Here is a 21,758-nt window from a genome sequence, read left to right as displayed (position 1 = left end):
GATAAAACACCACTTTTACGCACACGCCCATGAGCATTTGCCCACTTATTCAATTTCGCTCAACACATTTGTGAACATGCGATAGCTTTGAAAAAGCTATACGAGCAACCAGTAACAATTTACTTATTCATTGTGGGTTCCATGTCGTTCTCTAAAAACTAGGTGTAGCATTTGACGTATGGGCATAGCCTACACAGATTTTCCGAACTAAGACCCACTTCATGGCAGAATGAAAGCGTACTTTTCTTTTTTCAACCACTTCATTTCAGGTTTGACACGTTTGTGATATAACATTTATTTATTTATTTATTTGGAACCTTTATTTAACTAGGCTAGTCAGTTAAGAACAAATTATTATTTACAATAACGGCGTACCCCGGCCAAACCCTATCGCGGACAACGCTGGACCAATTGTGCACCGCCCTATGGGACTCCCAATCACGGCCGGTTGTGATACAGCCTGGAATCGAACCAGGGTCTGTAGTGACGCCTCTAGCACTGAGATGCAGCGCCACTCGGGAGTCCCAACATAACACAAAACATTTACTTTAGACACGTTTAGCTATATCTCGAATAAGGACAATAGGCCTATGCATTTCAGTATAAAATACTTAAATTCATAACTACAGTCATAACCACAGAAATAATGATTACACAAAGAATATTACTCTGAAGTGCCTCAAAACCCCAATAAATCTATTTGAACTTCAGCCGTATTTTAAAAATCTTAAGACCTCCAATCCCGTTCATAAATTATCTTTACGATTCCTTCAGATTCCTTCAGTAATATGTTTTTAGCCATGAAACATTGATCATGATATATTAAAAAAGCGCACATAATTTACTATTAAACGTCCAAAGCAGTTATTTTATGAATCCCCCCCCCCCAAAAAAAGGTATGTAATCTCATGTTATGCTTAAAGAATATTTTTTATGACAACGATAAACTTTCTTCATGCATTTGGCAAGGACGATTTTAAGTCTTTAAATATGTCCATAACCATTGGGAAATATTCAGCATTTTACATTAGCTAATTAAAGCCGAACCAAAAAGGCAAACGGTGTAACATAATCTGTTGGGTTTTGTGGTAAAATCCACATTAATAGTCATTTTGTGTGAAAGTTTAAAAAAAAACTCAACATGTCTTAACAGTGTTCATTTTGAATTACCATTTCCCTATGTGAAGCCTATATTATTTTTATGCAATTATTTAAAGAAAAAAACCTAACAGTATTTTTCAAAGTAGGTTACATTATTACTGGTCTTTTGATGGAGTGATTGCCAAAGTGATTCATTCCCAGATTTTCTGCGCATTCAATAGATGTCATAGGTAAAATAGCCCTCATGCCATCATTGTATGACGTGACTTAACATAGGGATCCCTTTTCACGTTATTTGATTTAGATAGCGATCATTTGAATGGCTACATGCTCGTTGGTCTGCTTCCATTGGCCTTTGGAGAGGTAGACGCATGGAGCTTTGGGAAGCTTTATTCACCCTACAAATCCAGTAGGAAATGCATATAGAAAGGCTTTTGTACGCCGTTTTTATTGTTGTGCTTCAGAATTGTAGACAGAGGTTGAATTGTGTTATTTATTCGAGACAGTGTGTTTATGGAACCCGCAGAAAACACAACAATTGGGGAATAGAAAATGACAAAACAATACGCTGAAGAGCATCTCGTGACATTTCTCCAAAGCAATAAAAATAATGAATTTGACTGACAGCCCCAACAAGGGTTTGTTTTATTTATCACGTGGTAAGCGTTTCATCCAATGGCGATGCGCCATTCCATGTCTTGGTCCGTTGCGTCAATCCAGCTGTGGATGTAACCTGGTGTCCTACTCTGGACTTGGGTCTTTGAAACAGAATTCTCCGTCCGAATGGTGAACGTGACATGACCACCTCCTTGGTCCTGAATCCTCGCTGGGCGGACACGGTTATGTTTGTGTATGACAACAACTTGGATGAGTTAAACAAGAACATGGAGAGTCTGGTTGGTAGCGGCAATTTCGCGGCCAACCAATGCAGGAATCTGATGGCCCACTCCGCTCTGGGGGGTCACCCCTCTAGCTTGGTGCACAGCTCCGGCTACTCCGCGTTGGATGTATCGGGCTCAAGCTCCGGGGAACCAGGCAAACAGTGCACACCATGCCCCGCGGTCCCTCAAGGCTCCTCCACAGGTCCCTTACCCTATGGGTACTTTGGCAACGGCTATTATCCCTGCAGAATGGGGCGGGGTTCGCTCAAATCCTGCACCCAGCCCAGCGCGCTCAGCTACTCTGCGGAAAAATACATGGACACCCCGGTCACGTCTGAAGAATACCCGAGCCGGGCTAAAGAATTCGCGTTTTACCACGGGTACCCAAGCCCCTACCAGTCCATGGCGAGCTACCTGGACGTGTCGGTGGTGCAGACTCTCGGGGCAGGAGAGCCCCGTCACGACACGCTGCTTCCAATGGACAGCTATCAGCCGTGGGCACTGACGAATGGCTGGGGCGGCCAGATGTACTGCTCAAAGGACCAGAGTCAAGCCGGACACCTTTGGAAATCTGCGTTGGCAGGTAAAAACATATGCTCTGAACACTGTCTTAGTACATTATTAGATTACTGTAATGGGACACATTGTGACATGGGTTGAATAGCCTGTATAAGGCAAATTAATTCACGCTTTTTCTAATGCATGATTTCGCAATATAAGTACCCTTCATTTTGTGCATTAATCGCAATCCATCGAATACATGATGATTTTCAATCCCTTATTCTATCACGTTTGGGCTGAATATTGGATGTTAATGTGTCTCTGTAAAGGCACGCACGTTTATATGAGCGACCATTTTGGTCGTTGTAGTCTTCCTGGTTTTCTGAGTTTATGAATACCTCATTGTAGTGTTAATGCATCAATATGTAGGCAGTAATACACTGCCGTTTCCCGAAAAACGCAACGTGGGTTATCCCTGTCAATGAGAAAGACTGAATTATAGAATTAAATGCACATTTTCCAGACTCCAGTTTCTCTTTGTTGTCCATTACAGATGTAGTGGCCCACCAACACGATGGCAACTCCTTTCGTCGCGGTAGAAAGAAAAGAATACCGTACACCAAGATGCAGCTAAAGGAACTGGAAAAAGAGTATGCCGCCAACAAATTCATCACGAAAGATAAGAGGAGAAAGATTTCAACCGGAACCAATTTGTCGGAAAGGCAGATTACGATCTGGTTTCAAAACAGGAGAGTTAAAGAGAAGAAGTTCGTGGCCAAAGTCAAGACCAGTGCTCCGTAGCCAGCCAGGCTTGAGCTAGACGATTTGGACGAGGGACATTGTTTTTGGTGTATGAACAAAAAAATGAAGGAAAGAAAACGTTGACGTGGTACTTTTTTTGGATTGGGATTTGGTTTGCTATTTTGCCTGCGCAATTGCATCTCCAATTCGTCTTTTGAAAAGAATAAATAAAACAAGAACCAAGCCCTCTAAAGACAATGTTTTAGAGGCCTGTAAATACAGCACTTGCCTGCTTTAATGTAACACTTAAATCTGCTTAACTGTTTAACTCGTGCTATACATGCAGGTATATATAGGCTATATGTCAATGTTGTTACTGCAGTAGACTAGGAAACGTATTATGCAATCATATTCCCAATATAAACTGTTTATAACGCTTGTAAAACAGTACTTATAAAAATATAGCGTAATGCTTAATAAATTGTTTTAATCCCAGTATGTTGTATAAATTAAATGTTACTTCGTGGAATATATGTGTTATATATGTGATTCTGTTTGCAAACCCTGTTTATATAGGGATAGTTCAAGATAAAATAGAATAATGATCGGTAGAAGTACACATTGAAATAGGGATGGTCTAAGACCAAGAAATGGAGTTCAGAAATTTCAGTGTAATGTAAAGTTACATTCAAACCGTTTATAATATATTTTAAATATGAGTTTTACGCATTAAGTTAGTGATTAATTTGACATATTATGCTCCATCATGAAAGCTGCATCAAAACTTTTTTTTTTAAATTACAACTTTTAAAGTGTCCGTACCCTTTACAAATAATCTCGTGCTTTTCATGCCGAATAACAGTCTTTCCGGGGCTCATGATTTTGGTGATGGGTAAAAGCTACTGTGCCGTTTGTGCCAAATATATTATTTATAATGAACTGGGTGGTTCGAGCTCTGAATGCTGATTGGCTGACAGCCGTGGTATATCAGACAGTATACCACGGGTATGACAGAACATGTATTTCTACTGTTCTAATTACGTTGGTAACCAGTTTATAATAGCAATAAGGCACCGCTGGGGTTTATGGTATATGGTCAATATACCACGGCTAAGGACTGTGTCCAGACACTCCGCATTGTGTCGTGCGTAAAAACAGCCCTTAGCCGTGGTATATTGGCCATATACTACACCCCCTCGGGCCTTATTGCTTAAATATACTTTGAAAGTTGAAGGCCTGCAAACACAGCCATATTTGAAATGGCTAGCTATGATGTGTTGTATGTTATTATTTAGCCTTACTTGTATCAGCTATTGATGCTCTTATTACTGCTTCATTAATACTCTTGGAACCCTTGGACGTTTACGCAGGCCTAGGCCAATGGGCTACTTCAAAATATATATGAATGGTTTAGACAAGATTTTGTTAATTGGTAGACCTATTTAAAATGAGCATAATTACTAGCTATTCAATACGAAATCAGTCAAATACGGCTACAAAGGTTAAACTGACTTCAGCTATAGGCCTTTATATGCAAACTAAAACAAATTAAATTCACTTCAAGCGTCAAGAAATTAGTTGCATATTCAATATCGGTTGTTAGTCTATATATCCTGTTCTGGGTGGATACGAGGAATGTTTTGATGTTCAAGAAGAAAACAGAGCATGAGGCAAATGCAGACTTCCTTAATCCGGCCTTGACCTTGAGTGTCACGTGGTCCCCATCTTCAGTTGTTCATATCTCGGTAATATACAGTAAATCTCACAACGTTAACAATATTTTGTGTCAATCTTGGCAGGTAGCCTAGTGGTTAGAGCCTTGTACTAGTAACCGAAAGGTTGCAAGATCAAATCCCCGAGCTGATAAGGTACAAATTTGTCGTTCTGTCCTTGAACAAGGCGGTTAACCCACTGTTCCTAGGTCTTCATTGAAAATAAGAATTTGTTCTTAACTGACTTGCCTAGTTAAATAAAGGAAGGGGGGAAAATTATGGAAAAGACTCTTAAAGTAGCTTCCAGTCTTGGTTCCCCACATGCTTCCATTCGTGTTAAGAGGACCTCATAGTGGCTATCGTCCTGCGTAACTATGAAATAATATTCTCCGAATGTTCGCTCGTTTGGATAAGCAATTTTACGCACTATAATCTGTTTTACAGTCTTTTGAGACGTGATTTACGTATCCGTCCAGTTCCGAACAGTTTAATTGTTGGATAGTGAGCAGAGCTAAGGCGCGCTCCGGCTGCATACTACTCTTAACGCCGGTCTAGATTAGTCAGGGTGTAAAAGGTGCGTCGTTATTCAAACGCTTTACATCATCACCTTTGCATCGTCCTGTTGCTTTCTCTTTGCTGTGCTCTGTTTTAAAGTCAGTTGACACACCACATAGGCATGTACTTCTCTCGTTGGTGAAATATAGACACTTTTGGGGAATGTTGCCAATGGAAAAATTTAGCAGAGCGAGATTTCGGATTAAAGCATATACTACCGACGCATTGATGAAGACGTAGGCGTACCATAATATGTGCCATATGTAGCCTAGGCAACGCTGCATAAAGTAATGTATTAATAATAACTATTACTAGCCACATAGTCAGAACAGTGTTCATTTTCAGAATGTAGATTATTTCCCTTTTCCATTGATAAATGCAACAACTACAAAGACGAGCTGAAGCACTAGTCTTACGGTCCAACCTGGATTGGGGACGTTTGTGCTTGGTATGGATTCTGACAGAATTTGAGAGGAACGATATCAAAGCCCATTCCACGCTGTAGATAATGATGCCAACGCTTCAGGTCATACATTTCTTCTGCAGCTTTACTCATAGCGAGAGACATTTGGAAACCCGTCTGAGTTTTTTGGTATTCCAACCCAAACCCACAAATGTTATTATATTATCCTGGTGCTACTCTCAGAACCAGACATCACTTGACGTACGAGACCAAAATAAGACGATAAAAACATGTGAAGCTATTACACCTCATAGGCCCATTTCAACACAGCCTAAGGCGTTTGTATCACTTTTTTTTTGCTGACGTAGAAACACATGGGCCTGAGTGTTCAGCTGTATGTGCCCCATAGCATTTCTATTCAAGTAAGCCTCAGTAAATAGCAATGCCTGCCATTTGAAACATTATTTGTAATGTTGTTATTTCAGTTCCATTGTGTTAAATACAATTGCATGATGTATTTCCACCCAGTATATCTAATTAAGTTTGGGCATTATACTAAATGATTATAAACATGGCCTATAGCCAATTCATGGCGATTTTGAATTGGACCGGTCATTTCTCAGTCCAGATTTCCCGGCATGTGCAGTGCTGCTTTTCAGACCAGACGTGTCTTCCACCGAACTGTGCTTGGCAATAAATGCGGAACAACATTCCTTCCACCGCCGGTTAACATTGAACTTGACAAAAGCATTCTAACAAACGGCGCGTCTGCTTTGTGTTTACGTTGTGGTTTAATGGTAGTTCCTTCTCCTCCTTTAGAAAACGCACAATGTGAGCATCAAGCACGGAAGTAGCTTTCCACCAGCAATACAATAAAGCTGCAATTTTCCCTGAGTTGAAATACCAGACCCTATCATTAATTGTTTTACTCTTGAATAGTAAATTGTAATTGGTCGATATTTTTTTATCAATGTATAGGAAATATAGCCATTTCCCATTTCGTATGGCCTGCATCCACTTCAAGGACTTTAACGTGCATCTGGGCCTATCCCACTCTGGAGTGACGGATGATTGACGCTGTAGCCTTTAGTGCCGCAGTACTGACGCAATAGTGTGGTTTTTGTTGAACGTTGTCTTCACTGTTATCCTCATTTTGCTTTTGCCAATTTAAGATATTCTCATAACTCAAACGCTCCGAGACTTGAGTGTGCTTTATACCCAAATACCAATTCAATATTACGTTTAGGAGTATAGCCTATATCTTTGCTCAAGATTCACCGAGGTGTAACTTTAAACATAACCGCAAAGAATAGCATGTCGTGGCTTTTTGAAGTAGGCAACAGATCTTCTCATCATCATCACACACCATTCCAACTCTGAAGAAAGTGCCATTTCAAAGTGTGACGCTCAAAACGAATTAATTTTATTACTGCTCTATTAATACTCTTGGAACCCTTGGACGTTTACGCAGGCCTAAGCCAATAGGCTACTTCAAAATATATATGAATGGTTTAGACAGGATTGTGTTAATTGGTAGGCCTATTTAATTTTAAAATTAAAATCAGTCAGATACGGCTACAAAGGTTAAACTGACTTCAGCTATAGGCCTTTATATGCAAACTAAAACAATTGAAATTCACTTCAAGCGTCAAGAAGTGAGTTGCGTATTCAATATCGGTTGTTAGTCTATATATCCTGTTCTGGGTGGATACGAGGAATGTTTTGATGTTCAAGAAGGAAACAGAGCATGAGGCAAATGCAGACTTCCTTAATCCGGCCTTGACCTTGAGTGTCACGCGCTCACCAGATCAGCAATACCGTTTGTCTCACGCTGATCATTAATATTTATACGGGGAACGGGAGTTTCTATGTCCCTATGAATAGCCTATAGCCACCGTTATGCTAGATCTGACTATGTTCAGTTGTCCATATCTCGGATATACAGTAAATCTCACAACGTAAACAATATTTTGTGTCAATCTTGTCATGGAAAAGGCTCTCAAAGTAGCTTATAGCCTTGGTTCCCCACACATGCTTCCATTCGTGTTGAGAGGACCTCATAGTGACTACCCTCCTGCGTAACTGTATGAAATAATGTTCTCCGAATGTTCGCTCGTTTGGATAATAATTTTACGCACTATAATCTGTTTTACAGTCTTTTGAGACGCGATTTACGTATCCGTCCGGTTCCGAACAGTTTAATTGTTGGATAGTGAGCAGAGCTAAGGCGCGCTCCGGCTGCATACTACTCTTAACGCCGGTCTAGATTAGTCAGGGTGTAAAAGGTGCGTCGTTATTCAAACGCTTTACATCATCACCTTTGCATCGTCCTGTTGCTTTCTCTTTGCTGTGCTCTGTTTTAAAGTCAGTTGACACACCACATAGGCATGTACTTCTCTCGTTGGTGAAATATAGACACTTTTAGGGAATTCTCATAATATTCTCATAACTCAAACGCTCAGGGACTTGAGTGTGCTTTATACCCAAATACCAATACAATATTAATGTTAGGAGTATAGCCTATATCTTTGCTCAAGATTCACCGAGGTGTAACTTTAAACATAACTGTAAAGAATAGCATGTCGTGGCTTTTTGAAGTAGGCAACAGATCTTATCATCATCACACAGCATTCCAACTCTGAAGAAAGCGCCATTTCAAAGTGTGACGCTCAAAACGAATTTATGGATAGGACAGGCTATGTCACATATTGGCTATACATGTATGCTTTAATATCATAGTTCAGCCCAGCCTCACATTCAATTCGCGCATATATGTACAAAATGTATTTCAGCAGATTTCGTGCGTTTTTTTGTGCATTTTTGGGGTGGTTCAATTCGTTTGAAAATACACGAATTTCTGTGCTACTTAATTCGTGCGAAAATACACGAATTTCTGTGCTACTTAATTCGTGCGAAAAGACACGAATTTAACCAGTAGGCGACACACAAGCCGTTGCAACAACCATAGACGCGATCGCCTGTATTTATTTATTTTACGTTATGAATATATAGATATTTTGTCTTTTTTTAACCATTTAACCATAAGAGGTTATATATATATTGTCTTTATTTAATTCCTATTAAAACATTGTGGTTTTATGCCTATATGTACTGTTTTCGATTTTTTCTGAACAGACTTTTCAGGATAGAATGAATGTAAGCAATGCATGATGGTTAATGGTGTTTTATTCGGTTGTAGTTCCATGTATTTCTTAAAAAATAAACGTGTAAACCATTTTTATTGAACAGAATGTAACTGAAAATACAATGGCAGCCTTGCCATTGTCCATCAATAACAAAACGTTTTTTTTTCGTATAACATTTGGGGAAACGTATGCAGTCATTGTAGTCTTACATTTTGTTGGCCAACCAAAATTACCAAAACGTTAACCCGTAATAAGGCTAGGGTGGCTGAGTGTAAATACATGGCTCTGAGTGTAAGCACCTTTTCACTAGAAACGTTCTTGTGTTCAAATTACCGTCAGTGCGAAATAGCTAGAAAGCTTTCGTATTTCCACTTGGCTGCACCTACGGTTACGATAACGATAAATCAAGTGCAATACCTGCGTCGACCTGTGTCGAGCAGCAAAACACCGGAAAGCTTCTAGCCTACCGGAAAGTTACAAGAAGAACAAGAATAGTTACCTCATCCGGTCATGTGACACTCTGGATGCCCCCTAAAAGCAATTTCAACCGTTTTGAAAAATGACGCCTGGTAACCCCCAAAAAATACCAGGTGCATGAAAAGTTTGGACTTAGAATATTTTTTTAAAACCTCCATAAATCACTCAGGCCATTGACTCGAGAAGAAAAAACATAAAATATTTTCCAGAAGAAAAAACAGAATATTTTTTGAAAACCTCCATAAATCACTCAGGCCAGCACCCATTGATTTGGGGCGGTAGTATAGCGCTCCCAGAGCGGGTATGGAAGTCTGGATCCCCCCTAAAAGCATTTAAGGCTCTGTGTGTCTTTAAGCACCATACTTTTTCACTCCATCCTTGCTGTGTGTGTGTGTGTGTGTGTGTGTGTGTGTGTGTGTGTGTGTGTGTGTGTGTGTGTGTGTGTGTGTGTGTGTGTGTGTGTGTGTGTGTGTGTGTGTGTGTGTGTGTGTGTGAGAGAGCTTTTCTTTGACATCTGTTTAGCGAAATTACTGATTTACAGTTCATGAGGGTTGACCGATTCACACATTTAAAGTTTTGGAAAGATCTGACTTTTTTAAACCTTCGAAACAGCACCTATGACCCCATTTTAAGGCACTTCCGGTTGGCACAGGAAGCTATAAGTAAATACATATCCTGATCGGGGTATGCTTTTACAGAATCCTGAGTTTTAAGTCTATACGTTAAGAACTGACTGATTTACACAGGGTTGAATGCACTATATCACAAACTGCTGGTTGGGTATGGCAAAACACTTTTAGGGTGATTTTATCACTTCCGGTTGCTCCAGGAAGCTTAGAATCAACACAGGTAGACCTCATAGTGGCTTGATGGATTGTCATTGAAGACAGGTTCATAAGACATTCATAACCCACATAGGCTTCAGGTTGAATTTAGGGGTGCAGGCAATGTGTTCCTATGGGGTGAGATGTCATTGTAAACTGTTTGATGTAAACACCTTCTTTTAACTGTTAAGGGTTAATGCCACACGGTCAATGTTAGGCTTGCACAGAGACCTTAGGAACGTTCCTGAGGTCAAATTGTGCTTCTAAACCTTAACAGTTCTCTCTCTGTCTCCCAAAAGCAAAAGACTTGAAATGTAGGTCAAGGGTCATCTTCTTGTCACTGTCGCTGCGCTCAGACCGAGCAAGCTACGGTCAAGCGGGGCATCTCGTTGAACTCGGCACGGCTATGGTGATGTCATTTTTAGTGGTGATTTCAGAATGCTATTTTGGTGGTTTTTCACTGTTGAAACATATTGCAAATGCACAAAAGTCAACTAGCAAGTCAGTGTCCATCAGCTAATTAGATATTTTCAGACACCAAACTGATACCATCTGACTCCAAACTCACTTTTTCCAACTCGTTTAGAAGCCAACTATCACATATTTCAGAGCAGGCCAAAAATTCACAGCGCCTTCCATTTAAACCATAATAAAACAAATAATACGTAGTTATGTTCTAGCTGCGGGTCCAGTTTTCACATTATGTTTAGCCCTATGTGAGGCGACCTCGAATCCCAAGTTTCGGCTCGATAGGTCATTCGGTGCCCGAGCAAAACCTTAATTGGTGCTGAAATTCCACTTTTTTCCATGCCTTGCTACGGGGTCCTTGAATGAGCTATCGGACAGAAATGTCGGGGTCCGTCTCTATGGGCCGAGCCGGTTTCAATGCACCTAGTCTTGCAACTCTGGGACTTTTCTAAATGTCACCATTTTGTAATGCTCAAAATGAATTGAAGTCAATGCAAATGCACCGAGGCTTTTTATCGGTCCGAGAACCTTCTAGAGCCACATAACTCACCGTGCTTAATCGACCTGAGCTCTAGAACAGGTTTGTAAAGTTTCAGAACTCTAGGTCTGACGGTTCTTTAAAAGTTCAAACAAAAGTAACTATTGCAGGCACTGTCTGCCTCTAAGCCCCTCAGTGTGTCACTCCATCCTTTCTGTGTGGGTGTGTAAATTTTTCCTTGAAATCTGATGGGATGAATGACTGATTTACAGTTCATGAGGGTTGCCTATTCACATATATTAAGTTTTGGAAAGATTTGACTTTTTTAACCCTTCGAAACAGCCCTTTTGACACCAATTATGGCACTTTCGGTTGGCACAGGAAGCTGAAAGTAAACACATATCCTCATTGGAGTGGGCTTTTACAGAATCCTGAGTTTTAAGTCTATACGTTAAGAACTCACTGATTTACATAGGGTTGAATGCACTATTTCTCTCAAACTGCAGGTTGGGTATGGCAAACACTTTTAGGGTGATTTAACCACTTCCGGTTGCTCCAGGAAGCTTAGAATCGACACAGGTAGACCTCATAGTGGCCTGATGGATTGTCATCGAAGACAGGTTCATAAGGCATTATTAACCCACATAGGCTTCAGGTTGAATTTAGGGGAGCAGGCAATGTATTCCTATGGGGAGACATGTCATTGTAAACTGTTTGATGTAAACACCTTCTTTTAACTATTAAGGGTTAATGCCACACGGTCAATGTTAGGCTTGCACAGATCGGGAGGACCTTAGGAACGTTCCTGAGGTCAAATTGTGCTTCTAACCTTAACGGTTCTCTCTCTGTCTCCCAAAAGCAAAAAACTATGAAATTGAGGTCAAAGGGTCATTTGGGTCCTTCTTCTTGTCCCTGTCGCTGCACTCAGACCGAGCTAGCTACGGTCAAGCGGGGCATCTCGTTGAACTCGGCACGGCCTGGAGATAATGGCAATGCCATTGCAGGCTTTGTGTGTCTTTAAGCACCGTACTTTTTCACTCCATCCTTTTATCCCCTTTTCTTCGTGGTATCCAATCGCTAGTAATTACTATCTTGTCTCATCGCTACAACTCCTGTATGGGCTCAGGAGAGACGAAGGTCGAAAGCCACGCGTCCTCCGAAGCACAACCCAACCAAGCCGCACTGCTTCTTAACACAGCGCGCCTCCAACCCGGAAGCCAGCCGCACCAATGTGTCGGAGGAAACACCGTGCACATGGCCCCCTTGGCTAGCGCGCACTGCCCCCGGCCCGCCACAGGAGTCGCTGGAGCGCGATGAGACAAGGATATCCCTACCGGCCAAACCCTCCCTAACCCGGACGACGCTAGGCCAACGGACCTCCCGGTCGCGGCCGGCTGCGGCAGAGCCTGGGCGCGAACCCAGAGACTCTGGTGGCGCAGCTAGCACTGCGATGCAGTGGCAGAGCTTCGAGACCCACTTAAAAAATGTTCGTCTGAACACACTGCAACTGGATCTGTAACTTTTTTTTTTTTAACTCCTTTTTGTGAACATGACCAATTTGTCAATGTACGATTTCTCTTAAATTACGATAGATAAATGGCTGGTTCTTTTTTTCCTGACACCGTATGCTTATGTACTTTGACGTGAAGCGGTCAAATTAGCACCCTACTTTACGTTTTTGACATTTAATCCCAGAAAAATGGCCATAACTCAAAAAGCGTTGAGGCCTCGACGCCATCTTGTTCGGGGCCAACTGTCCATTACGTCTTCGAAATATTTTCCGTTTAGGAGAAAAGGCCACATGCATTTGCAATGTGCTTGTGCATTTGCAATATTATTTATTTTCCCTCTGGTGGGAATTTCCTAGACTGCAGAAAAATGACCAAAATGTGTTATTTTTATAAAACGGAAACCGAACGTCCGAGAGATTTAGTTTGATGACTTCCTGAAAGATCTCTCCCCGTTTAGAAACGTTGCAGGACGTCTAGTAAGGGACCTTACATTTGCAATGTGGCGTTTCTCACTAACCATATGGCGAGTGCTAAAATGTTCCCTTAAGGTATGGAAAGGCCTTGGAAAGGCCATAAGTGTAAGCCAACATAATTCATTATTTTACATTAACATGTAATACATGCATTATGAAGAAAATGGTGTAATTTAGGCTCCACGAAATATGAAATGGGTTATGAAGAAAATCGTGTATGGTTGCCTACATGACAAAAAGGCGTTCTGATTACAAGTGCACCAGTATCCAAAGTATTAAGCGAAATCAAGCACAGAAAACAGCATTGGCATTAATAAAACAATATTTCCCACGAATTAAGTCGCAGGTAAATGTGCGTCTTTTCTCAAAAATTCTGTTCAGCAAGTCTAAAACAGTACATATAGGCATACAACGACACATTTTAAAACATGGTTAAACAAAGACAACATTTCTGTATATTCATGACGTTGAATTAGCCATTAAGAAGAACAAAAATGAAATACAAATTATCGCGTCTACATGGTTGTTGCAACGGCTTGTGTGTCACCTACTGGTTAAATTTGTGTCTTTTCGCACGAATTAAGTAGCACAGAAATTCGTGTATTTTCAAACGAATTGAACCACCCCAAAACACCCCAAAAATGCACAAAAACGCACGAAATCTGCTGAAATACATTTTGTACATATATGCGCGAATTGAATGTGAGACTGTGTTGCATAGTTAGGCCTACTTTACTTTATTCGATTTATTTGACAGGGACAATGTTTATGTCTGTGAAAATTGACGGGTATTTGGACCCAAATGTAAAATATATATTTTAATACGCCTATTTTCCATTTGATTATTTTGTCTGAAAATATGAACTACTGCGATAGAACAGTTATACAAAGTTAAATGGAGTAAAGCAGTTTAATAATTGTTAACCTATTGAAACGACTTAATTATATTAAAGGTTTTTGGACATGGTAACGTTAGGCCTATTTTAGATTTGAGACATTCGGCCACTCAGGCTAATGTTTGAACCTCCTGAGTGTGCTTTAAACTACTTTATTTTTAAACAAGGCAGATTGCAAATTATTATGTCAATCTGTCGACGTTAAAATATGAATGTTTTGACAGTGTTTTTGGTGTTTTGGTGGCTGGCTTGAAGACAAGAAAGAGAGTCCAAGCTCTATCCCGCGATGACTTCCGTGTCAATATCCCTCCAACTGGCCGTCCCAAGAGCATGCTTCATTTCTAGAATGCCAGACTCTTCCCTCTCAAGTTCACGTCCAGCCCCCCCCCCCCCCCCCCAGTTTACCACACTCTTTCACTTTTGCAGAGTCCTCCTCCCCCTAGTCTGCATTGCGGACAGTCTTTTGTTACACGGGTGGACTTTGCAGTTGAACTTGAGACATCTTGTAAACAATAAGTAGTCTGGCCCTTGTCTGGACAGAGGTGGTCAATGGACCTGAGGCTCAAAAGGTGTCCGCTGCATGCAGGAGGAAGAGGAAATGACTCTACACACCAGGCCTCCAACAATGCACCTAGAAATAGTGATGAGCTCAGTCTGAGCTCCCTGAGCTGCAAGGTGACACATAGGCCTACATGGTTTAATGAATTGAGAATAAGACCTGCATCCCCATATAGGCAAAAATGGGGACAAGGTCAAAACCACATAAAACATTGACGATATCTATATATTTGGGGCGGCAGGTAGCCTAGTGGTTAGAGCGAAAGGTTGCTGGATTGAATCCCCGAGCTGACAAGGTAAAAATCTGCCGTTCTGCCCCTGAACAAATCAGTTAACCCACTGTTCCCCGGTAGGCCGTCATTGTAAATAAGAATTTGTTCTTAACTGACTTGCCTAGTTAAATAAAGGTTAAATAAATAAATGTACAATATTTACAAAGATAAACATTATATATATGTAAGAAGATATTGTGGGTCAAGATCATGGATGAAAATCACCACCTAACGACCCGTTTAAAACGGCACAACACTAATAGTCTGTAGCTAAACTGTAGCTGAGCTAGAATTTCCCCACATGTGTGCTTTAATAAAGAGCCTATAGATTGTAGAAACAAAGTGATGTTTCTTACAACCACATCAGCTGGTGCCAACACTAGTCCAATAGGGTATGAACTCAACTGCAAATATTTTCTGGCGGTGCACGTGCTAAAAGTTTACTGGCCATACAAGTGGTTAGGTGCTATTTTGAACGGCTCACTAGAATATGGCTACACCAAATTTTAGGATTGAAATGTCTTTTTTTGTTGCTGAGCAAAACAAATTGTTGGCCTAGCACTGTGTAGACGCTCAAAAGTCACATGCGACTATCGTTTTCAACAATGTATCTGTTTACCCTATATGAATCCAACATAGTTTTATTATTATTAGGCATGTAATAATTATTTAAAAATAAAAACCTAAAAAGCGTAGGGCTATTCTAATGTAGGTCTGTATCTTGAATTAATGATATGCAAGTAACAGTGATAATTAACCATTAACTCTGTTTTAAAACTATTTTATGTATTTGTTTTATGCCACATATTACCATTAAGCTGCCAAACTCCTAGCCAATTGCTGGATACTTACTTATTGACATTACACTTGGAAAGGAGAGTCATTAAGATTCATTGATAAGCCTCTCATCATGTTAGGTATGTATTCGTATGCCATTATTTACCTTCCTTGCATAGTGTCATGCCAAAGGTTATTGATAGGACCATACGCCAGCAAAGGGACTTTTGGATAGACACATTCAACCAGGCCTAGACTATTATATTTTCAGCTACCGGATATGGCTGAATAAATGGGGCTCTGGAAGACAAGGCTAGGCTACTTACAGGTAAAGAAATTAACAATATTTAAGATGAATAAAGACTATACTGAAAATAGTTTGACAGGAAATTATACTTAAGTGTGACAGCATGGACTTGGCCTGCCTTTTGGCCATGCGCTAGGCTACTCAGTGTATATCTTGAATCTGGTTAGGTTTGTGTTTTCTTTTCTTATGTCGCCAGGGGATCTGGGAGCAGCGGGAGAGGTGTTGGTGTTGACAAACAGGAACACGAGTTGGAACTCTCGTGCGCGCTAATGATCACCAGCCCACCCTCGCGCAACGGAACCACATCATAGCATCGTTCGGACTGAGAGGAAAAGCCCGCCTACTTAAACCGAGATCAACATAACTTTAAGACTACGCAGTAAAATAACCAATTGTATTGGCATGCAACACACAACTCATCTGTGAGATTTTACGGGGCACTACAATTATGTGGACCTTATAAATCGGAGTTGGTTTAGGAAGAAAGTGAGGCAACGTTCTGCATTGTACTGGGCTAACTATTGGTTCCGTTATTTTCCCTGTCATTGAAATTATTTACGCACTGACCTCCAGTTTTAGAACCTAGTTATTATGTTATAACTGTTAGCTACATTTGGATGTATTTAGCCCACCAATAATTCATTTCAATAACATTATGCTGAATGTATTGTCAATAATCATATATGGCTTTACAGGTTAACTCATGGCCTACAATTGCGAAAATAATTTTAAACCTTTCGTGTATCGGAACCGAATACACAAATATAGCTATATCTACCATATTAATTAGGCAACAAACTCCATCTTTCACCTTGACCTGTTGTGTGGAGATCTCCTTAAAAGGAACAGTTCACCCAAATTACAAAATTACACGTTGGTTTCCTTACATATGACAGCAATCCATGCTTTGGTTTAGTTTCCCTTTCCACGTGCGAATGTTTTAGCATTTGTGGCACGAATCCCATTCAAGTCATGGGACGGATATTAGCATTTTGTTCAAAACGTCTAAAGGTGACTTTGTTGAGCTTCACGAATAATTCGAGATACTTTGGATGATTTGGACATGATGAAATGCTAATATCGGTCCCATGACTTGAATGGGATTTGTGCCACGAATTCAAAAACATTAGCATGTGGAAACAGTGCCAGGGAAACTAAACCGAAGCATGGATTGCTCTCATACCTTGCCCATTGACTGCTTACAGGGTAAGGAAACCAATGTGTCATTTTGTAACTTGGATAAACTATCCCTTTAACCTTGCTCCATGCCTCGCACACGAATTAAAATCTGACTCAGTACATCTGGATGAGTTGTGTAACTAGAATCGTAATGAAAGGCGTGGATGTTTTTAGTAGCCCAGTGCACTAGCCCGCTGGCACGGCGTGGATGTGGTCCAGATGTGTTGGGCCGCGCCAGAGTGCAGAGGTGCCCTACCCGAATCAGCAGCGTGTTAGAAGCCGAGGCCAAATTGACCTTACTCGCATTTTCTGGTCGCCGATTCCATATTTCGATGGCCAGTAAAAAGGGAATTTTGTATCATGACGTGGGTGGTTTGTCAACACCTCACGCCAGACATTGCTCTCCGGGGCCGCGGTGTAGGCATAGCCTATAATGGACAAGTGTTGATGCCAGGTGTTGGAGTGTATCAGCGAAACCGCAGTTCACAAAATAGCCTGATATATTTATCGTGGTTTTTGCAGGCCGTTGTGTATTTTAACGTTTTTCCAAAACAATAACACACAAAATCGTTAATAACCTGTAATTCGGTTAATTAATTCTCTACAGCCATAATTGATCACAGTTTTTTTCGGTAGACAATAGCTTCCCGGGTTATAAACCCTTAAATTAGCCTAAATTGGGATACAAATTGTTGTACAACTTCAGAATTGTGCAGGTTTAAGATATATAGACAACGTTATATTAATGTTGTAACCTGTATGGGTACATATAGCCTAAGTAACAGCTGGTGAACAAAGTAAACGGACAAAGTAAACGAATGCAATATTTTTAATCCGAATTGTGTTACATGTTTGATCGACTAATCTATTGCATTCCCATTTGGAGATATGAATCAGGCCTGGTGTGTTTGACCTCTGATACTATTTAAAACGTTTAGTGGTTCTGTGATATAAATTCTAAACGTAATATGCTACAAATGTCTTTATTTCGATAAATGCGTAAACAAAGACTCATTTAGCCGTATTAGTTCTAGAGAGAGAGAAACTCGCAAATGCAGGCTTCAATATGACCAATCGATTACAATTGGAAGTTGTTGAACTGTTAATACATTTAGCCTGAATGTAGAAAGCGATAGGCCACAGTGAGCAGTAAAATGATAAATGATCAATAACTACTGCACACACACTTCTTATAATGAAAAATCTAGGCTACTGAAAGAGCTACTGCCTAAATACTGCAATGCGGGATCTTATGCATCCTGTGTCATGTCAAATACCTCAGATTTAGCTGGAAAACATTGAAATACTGGGTTGTAATTTTGCATTCTAAAAAATATTTGCTCTTATTGTCGTATGAAGTATCTCTTGAGGCTTTGATAGCGGTTCAAACACAATAGCTGTTTGTTTATCCTATTGCTTTTTAACCAAGACAACAATATGCATTGTATACAATTACGATTTTGAGTTTTGCTATTCATCTATGCCTTATCTTTTCAAATCTTGATTAAAATGTTTGTATTTGATCCTACGTAAACTTTTCGGAACAATACAAGAGGATCAGATGAAAATGGTAAAAACGTATTTATGTTTGGTCCAAGTTGTTCTTGAGTCGACTTGCCTCGAGCTGAATTTCTCTCTTCCCTGTTCACCTTGTAAAAAGTACTTTCCAACAATAATATCTATCTAAAAAAGTATACAGCAGAAGCTTCCTTATTTTATGGATGTTTCATTGTCCTTTTATGAAATAGGATTTTGCAATTGAATACTCAAATCAATGGGCATATTTTGTGCTCCCAGACACAGAGCTTAGGCCTACATTTTCTGACATTCAACATTCATCATTAGCTTCACGCACGTACCGATTAATCTTCATGAATCATGAATACTTTTTTGGGACTTGAAAAACGTCAGTGGTTTCTCTTTTTTTTTCCAGTATGTAAAATTGCAATTTTGTGCTAGCCTCGTTATGAGTTAGCCTACTCGTGATTTTTTGCTACGTGATGCTTGATGATTGACATGATAAAGTAAATCATGTATTCAAATTGTATTCATATTTGATTAATAGCCGATTCCCCAGTCGCTTAGTAAAGCACGAAGGCATACTTTGAACTTCCTGTCGGGGTAGCCTAACTATTTAAAAATTGTTTATGCACTTCTAGGCAGCACTATAAACTTGTAGAATATAGTTGTGTTAAAATATGATTGGTACATTTGATATGAATTCGTATGCATTGTCAGAGAGACAGGCACTTTTGTGCAACGTCCTTCTCTTCAGTAAATCGGCTCTCTTCTGCCATCTTGCGTCGTTTTGAGTGACATGCAACCAGATAGTTGCATTAAACGTCCACTAGTAGGCTACCCATGAGGTCGGTGGAAGAATTTTCCTTCAAGGGAATTGTGCACAGACCGCACTCACAAACCAAATATACAAATCTTTAGATCTGGATTTGACATCAAATAGAATAAGGAGAGTTATAGAAACGATACTTTACACAGACAGAAGAGAATTTCTTGGTTTTGTCCGCTTTCACGGTCACTCAAGGTCAAACGAGATCTTGAAGCGAGAGCCTCTGATTAGAGAACGGGCTAGTGTTTTACGATTTCTTCCCAGTGACGACATAGGCAGCTCGTTTTACAGGAAGGCTCTTTATTGAATTGTTCTCGCTCTGATAGGCACCCGGGACATTGAGCGTGTGTTCCCCATCTTAATTGTCTGTCGGAGGCAACAGAGCCACTGAAATACACAACTATAAAATACTTCACCCGTGTCCAATGATCTAGATTGGCTGTCACCGAATATATATGAATGAAAAATAAAACTCAGGAGGTATTGGAAAATACTTCTTCGCATTGTGCAGTTTTGCTTCCATTTTGAGAAGTATGACCTACATGCGTTTTGCATGATTTTGAATGAATCAACTGGCTTAGTGGTTTAATTATAAGTATCAATGTGAGTCAGTCCCAGAAGTTGGTAATTCATCCATCATGAGATCACGGGTTGCCTATCATCATCTTTACATGTCGATGTTTGATTGCTTATCACCGGTGCTGGTAGGGCCTACTGTAGGCCATGCAATACACTGTGTAATTCTTCATAATGTTTCATTGATGTTTAAGTGTGATGTACATTTGATGCACAGAGACAACAATCTGCCCAACAGGCTAAACATGACTAAAACACAGTATCCATTCAGAATGCAGTTTATTAGATATTGGGCCTTTGTTAAAAATGAATAACATGTACATGTAATATACTGCATGCATGACAAGTAGGCAGAGTGGAAACCAAGGGAAATACTTTATGAATATGCTCTTATCCTTGTAAAACGGAATATCCTACCGATCCTTGACTTCGGTGATGTCATTTACAAAATAGCCCCCAACACTCTACTCAGCAAACTGGATGTAGTCTATCACAGTGCCATCCGTTTTATCACCAAAGCCCCATATACTACCCACCACTGCGACCTCTATGCTCTCGTTGGCTGGCCCTCGCTACATATTTGTCGCCAAACCCACTGGCTCCAGGTCATCTATAAGTCTTTGCTAGGTAAAGCCCCGCCTTATCTCAGCTCACTGGTCAAAGCCAACACTTACTTTGGCCGCCTTTCCTTCCAGTTCTCTGCTGCCAATGACTGGAACGAATTGCAAGAATCTCTGAAGCTGGAGACTTTTATCTCCCTCTCTAACGTTAAGCATCAGCTGTCAGAGCAGCTTACCGATCACTGTACCTGTACACAGCCAATCTGTAAATAGCACACCCGACTACCTCATCCCCATATTATTACTTACCCTCTTGCTCTTTCGCACCCCAGTATCTCTACTTGCACATCATCATCTGCACATATATCACTCCAGTATTAATGCTAAGTTATAATTATTTTTGCCTCGATGGCCTATTTATTGCCTTACCTTCCTACTCTTCTACATTTGCACACGCTGTACATAGATTCTTTCTATTATTATTTTATTTTGTGTTATTGACTGTACGTTTGTTCATGTGTAACTCTGTGTTGTTGTTTTTGTCGCACTGCTTTGCTTTATCTTGGCCAGGTCGCAGTTGTAAATGAGAACTTGTTCTCAACTGGCCTACCTGGTTAAATAAAGGTGAAATATATATATATATATTTATCAGCATGTTTATTTCATCACAGGCTTTTTCAGGCTGAAGTAACAACCAATCAATGTCTCCGTCCTCCTGGATTCCAGAGAGATTGTGAATGATGGTTCATAGTGGACCCATCATTGGATCTTTCTCTCCCACTGCAGAGGGGCACACCAGAACAGTACATCTAAGGGCTGTGGACTGATAGAAAGAATGGAACAATGATGGAAAGAGTTAGATTTTTGGATGACATTGAAAGTGCTCTTGATATAATTGTGGGTTGAATTGAAAACCACGTCTATTGTGGTCTGATATATCAACATGTTGGAAGAGAGTCTCTGCACAGGGTGTCACTGTTAAGCAAGATTTTGGCCATATTAATTGGATTAATAT

The 21,758-nt window shown here is 40.3% G+C and overlaps 1 protein-coding gene across 2 annotated transcripts; it reads left to right on the top strand.

Annotated features, from left to right (window-relative positions):
- The first annotated feature begins 1,387 nt into the window (after window positions 1-1,387).
- On the top strand, window positions 1,388-3,640 carry LOC120034519 (homeobox protein Hox-B13a-like). Of its 2 annotated transcripts, none has more exons than XM_038981111.1 (2): window positions 1,388-2,565; window positions 3,037-3,640. In XM_038981111.1, the coding sequence occupies exons 1-2, from the start codon at window positions 1,899-1,901 to the stop codon at window positions 3,282-3,284; spliced, it is 915 nt and encodes a 304-aa protein (XP_038837039.1). In that variant the 5' UTR covers window positions 1,388-1,898; the 3' UTR covers window positions 3,285-3,640. The 2 variants fall into 2 exon arrangements, with proteins under 2 accessions (XP_038837039.1, XP_038837038.1); XM_038981110.1 differs by having other exon boundaries at window positions 1,899-2,565; window positions 3,007-3,284.
- Window positions 3,641-21,758: the final 18,118 nt, after the last annotated feature.

Source organism: Salvelinus namaycush, chromosome 41, assembly GCF_016432855.1.
Source record: "Salvelinus namaycush isolate Seneca chromosome 41, SaNama_1.0, whole genome shotgun sequence".
Taxonomy (NCBI): Eukaryota; Metazoa; Chordata; class Actinopteri; order Salmoniformes; family Salmonidae; genus Salvelinus; species Salvelinus namaycush.
Note: the sequence above shows the minus strand (reverse complement) of the source record. Positions and strands in the feature narration are given on the sequence as shown.

Bases quoted from the DNA above. Each gene is read 5' to 3' on its own strand.
- LOC120034519 (XM_038981110.1), top strand. From the start codon at position 1,899: ATGACCACCTCCTTGGTCCTGAATCCTCGCTGGGCGGACACGGTTATG. The intron at 2,566-3,006 runs GTAAAAACATAT...CACATTTTCCAG, and splicing joins TTGGAAATCTGCGTTGGCAG to ACTCCAGTTTCTCTTTGTTG.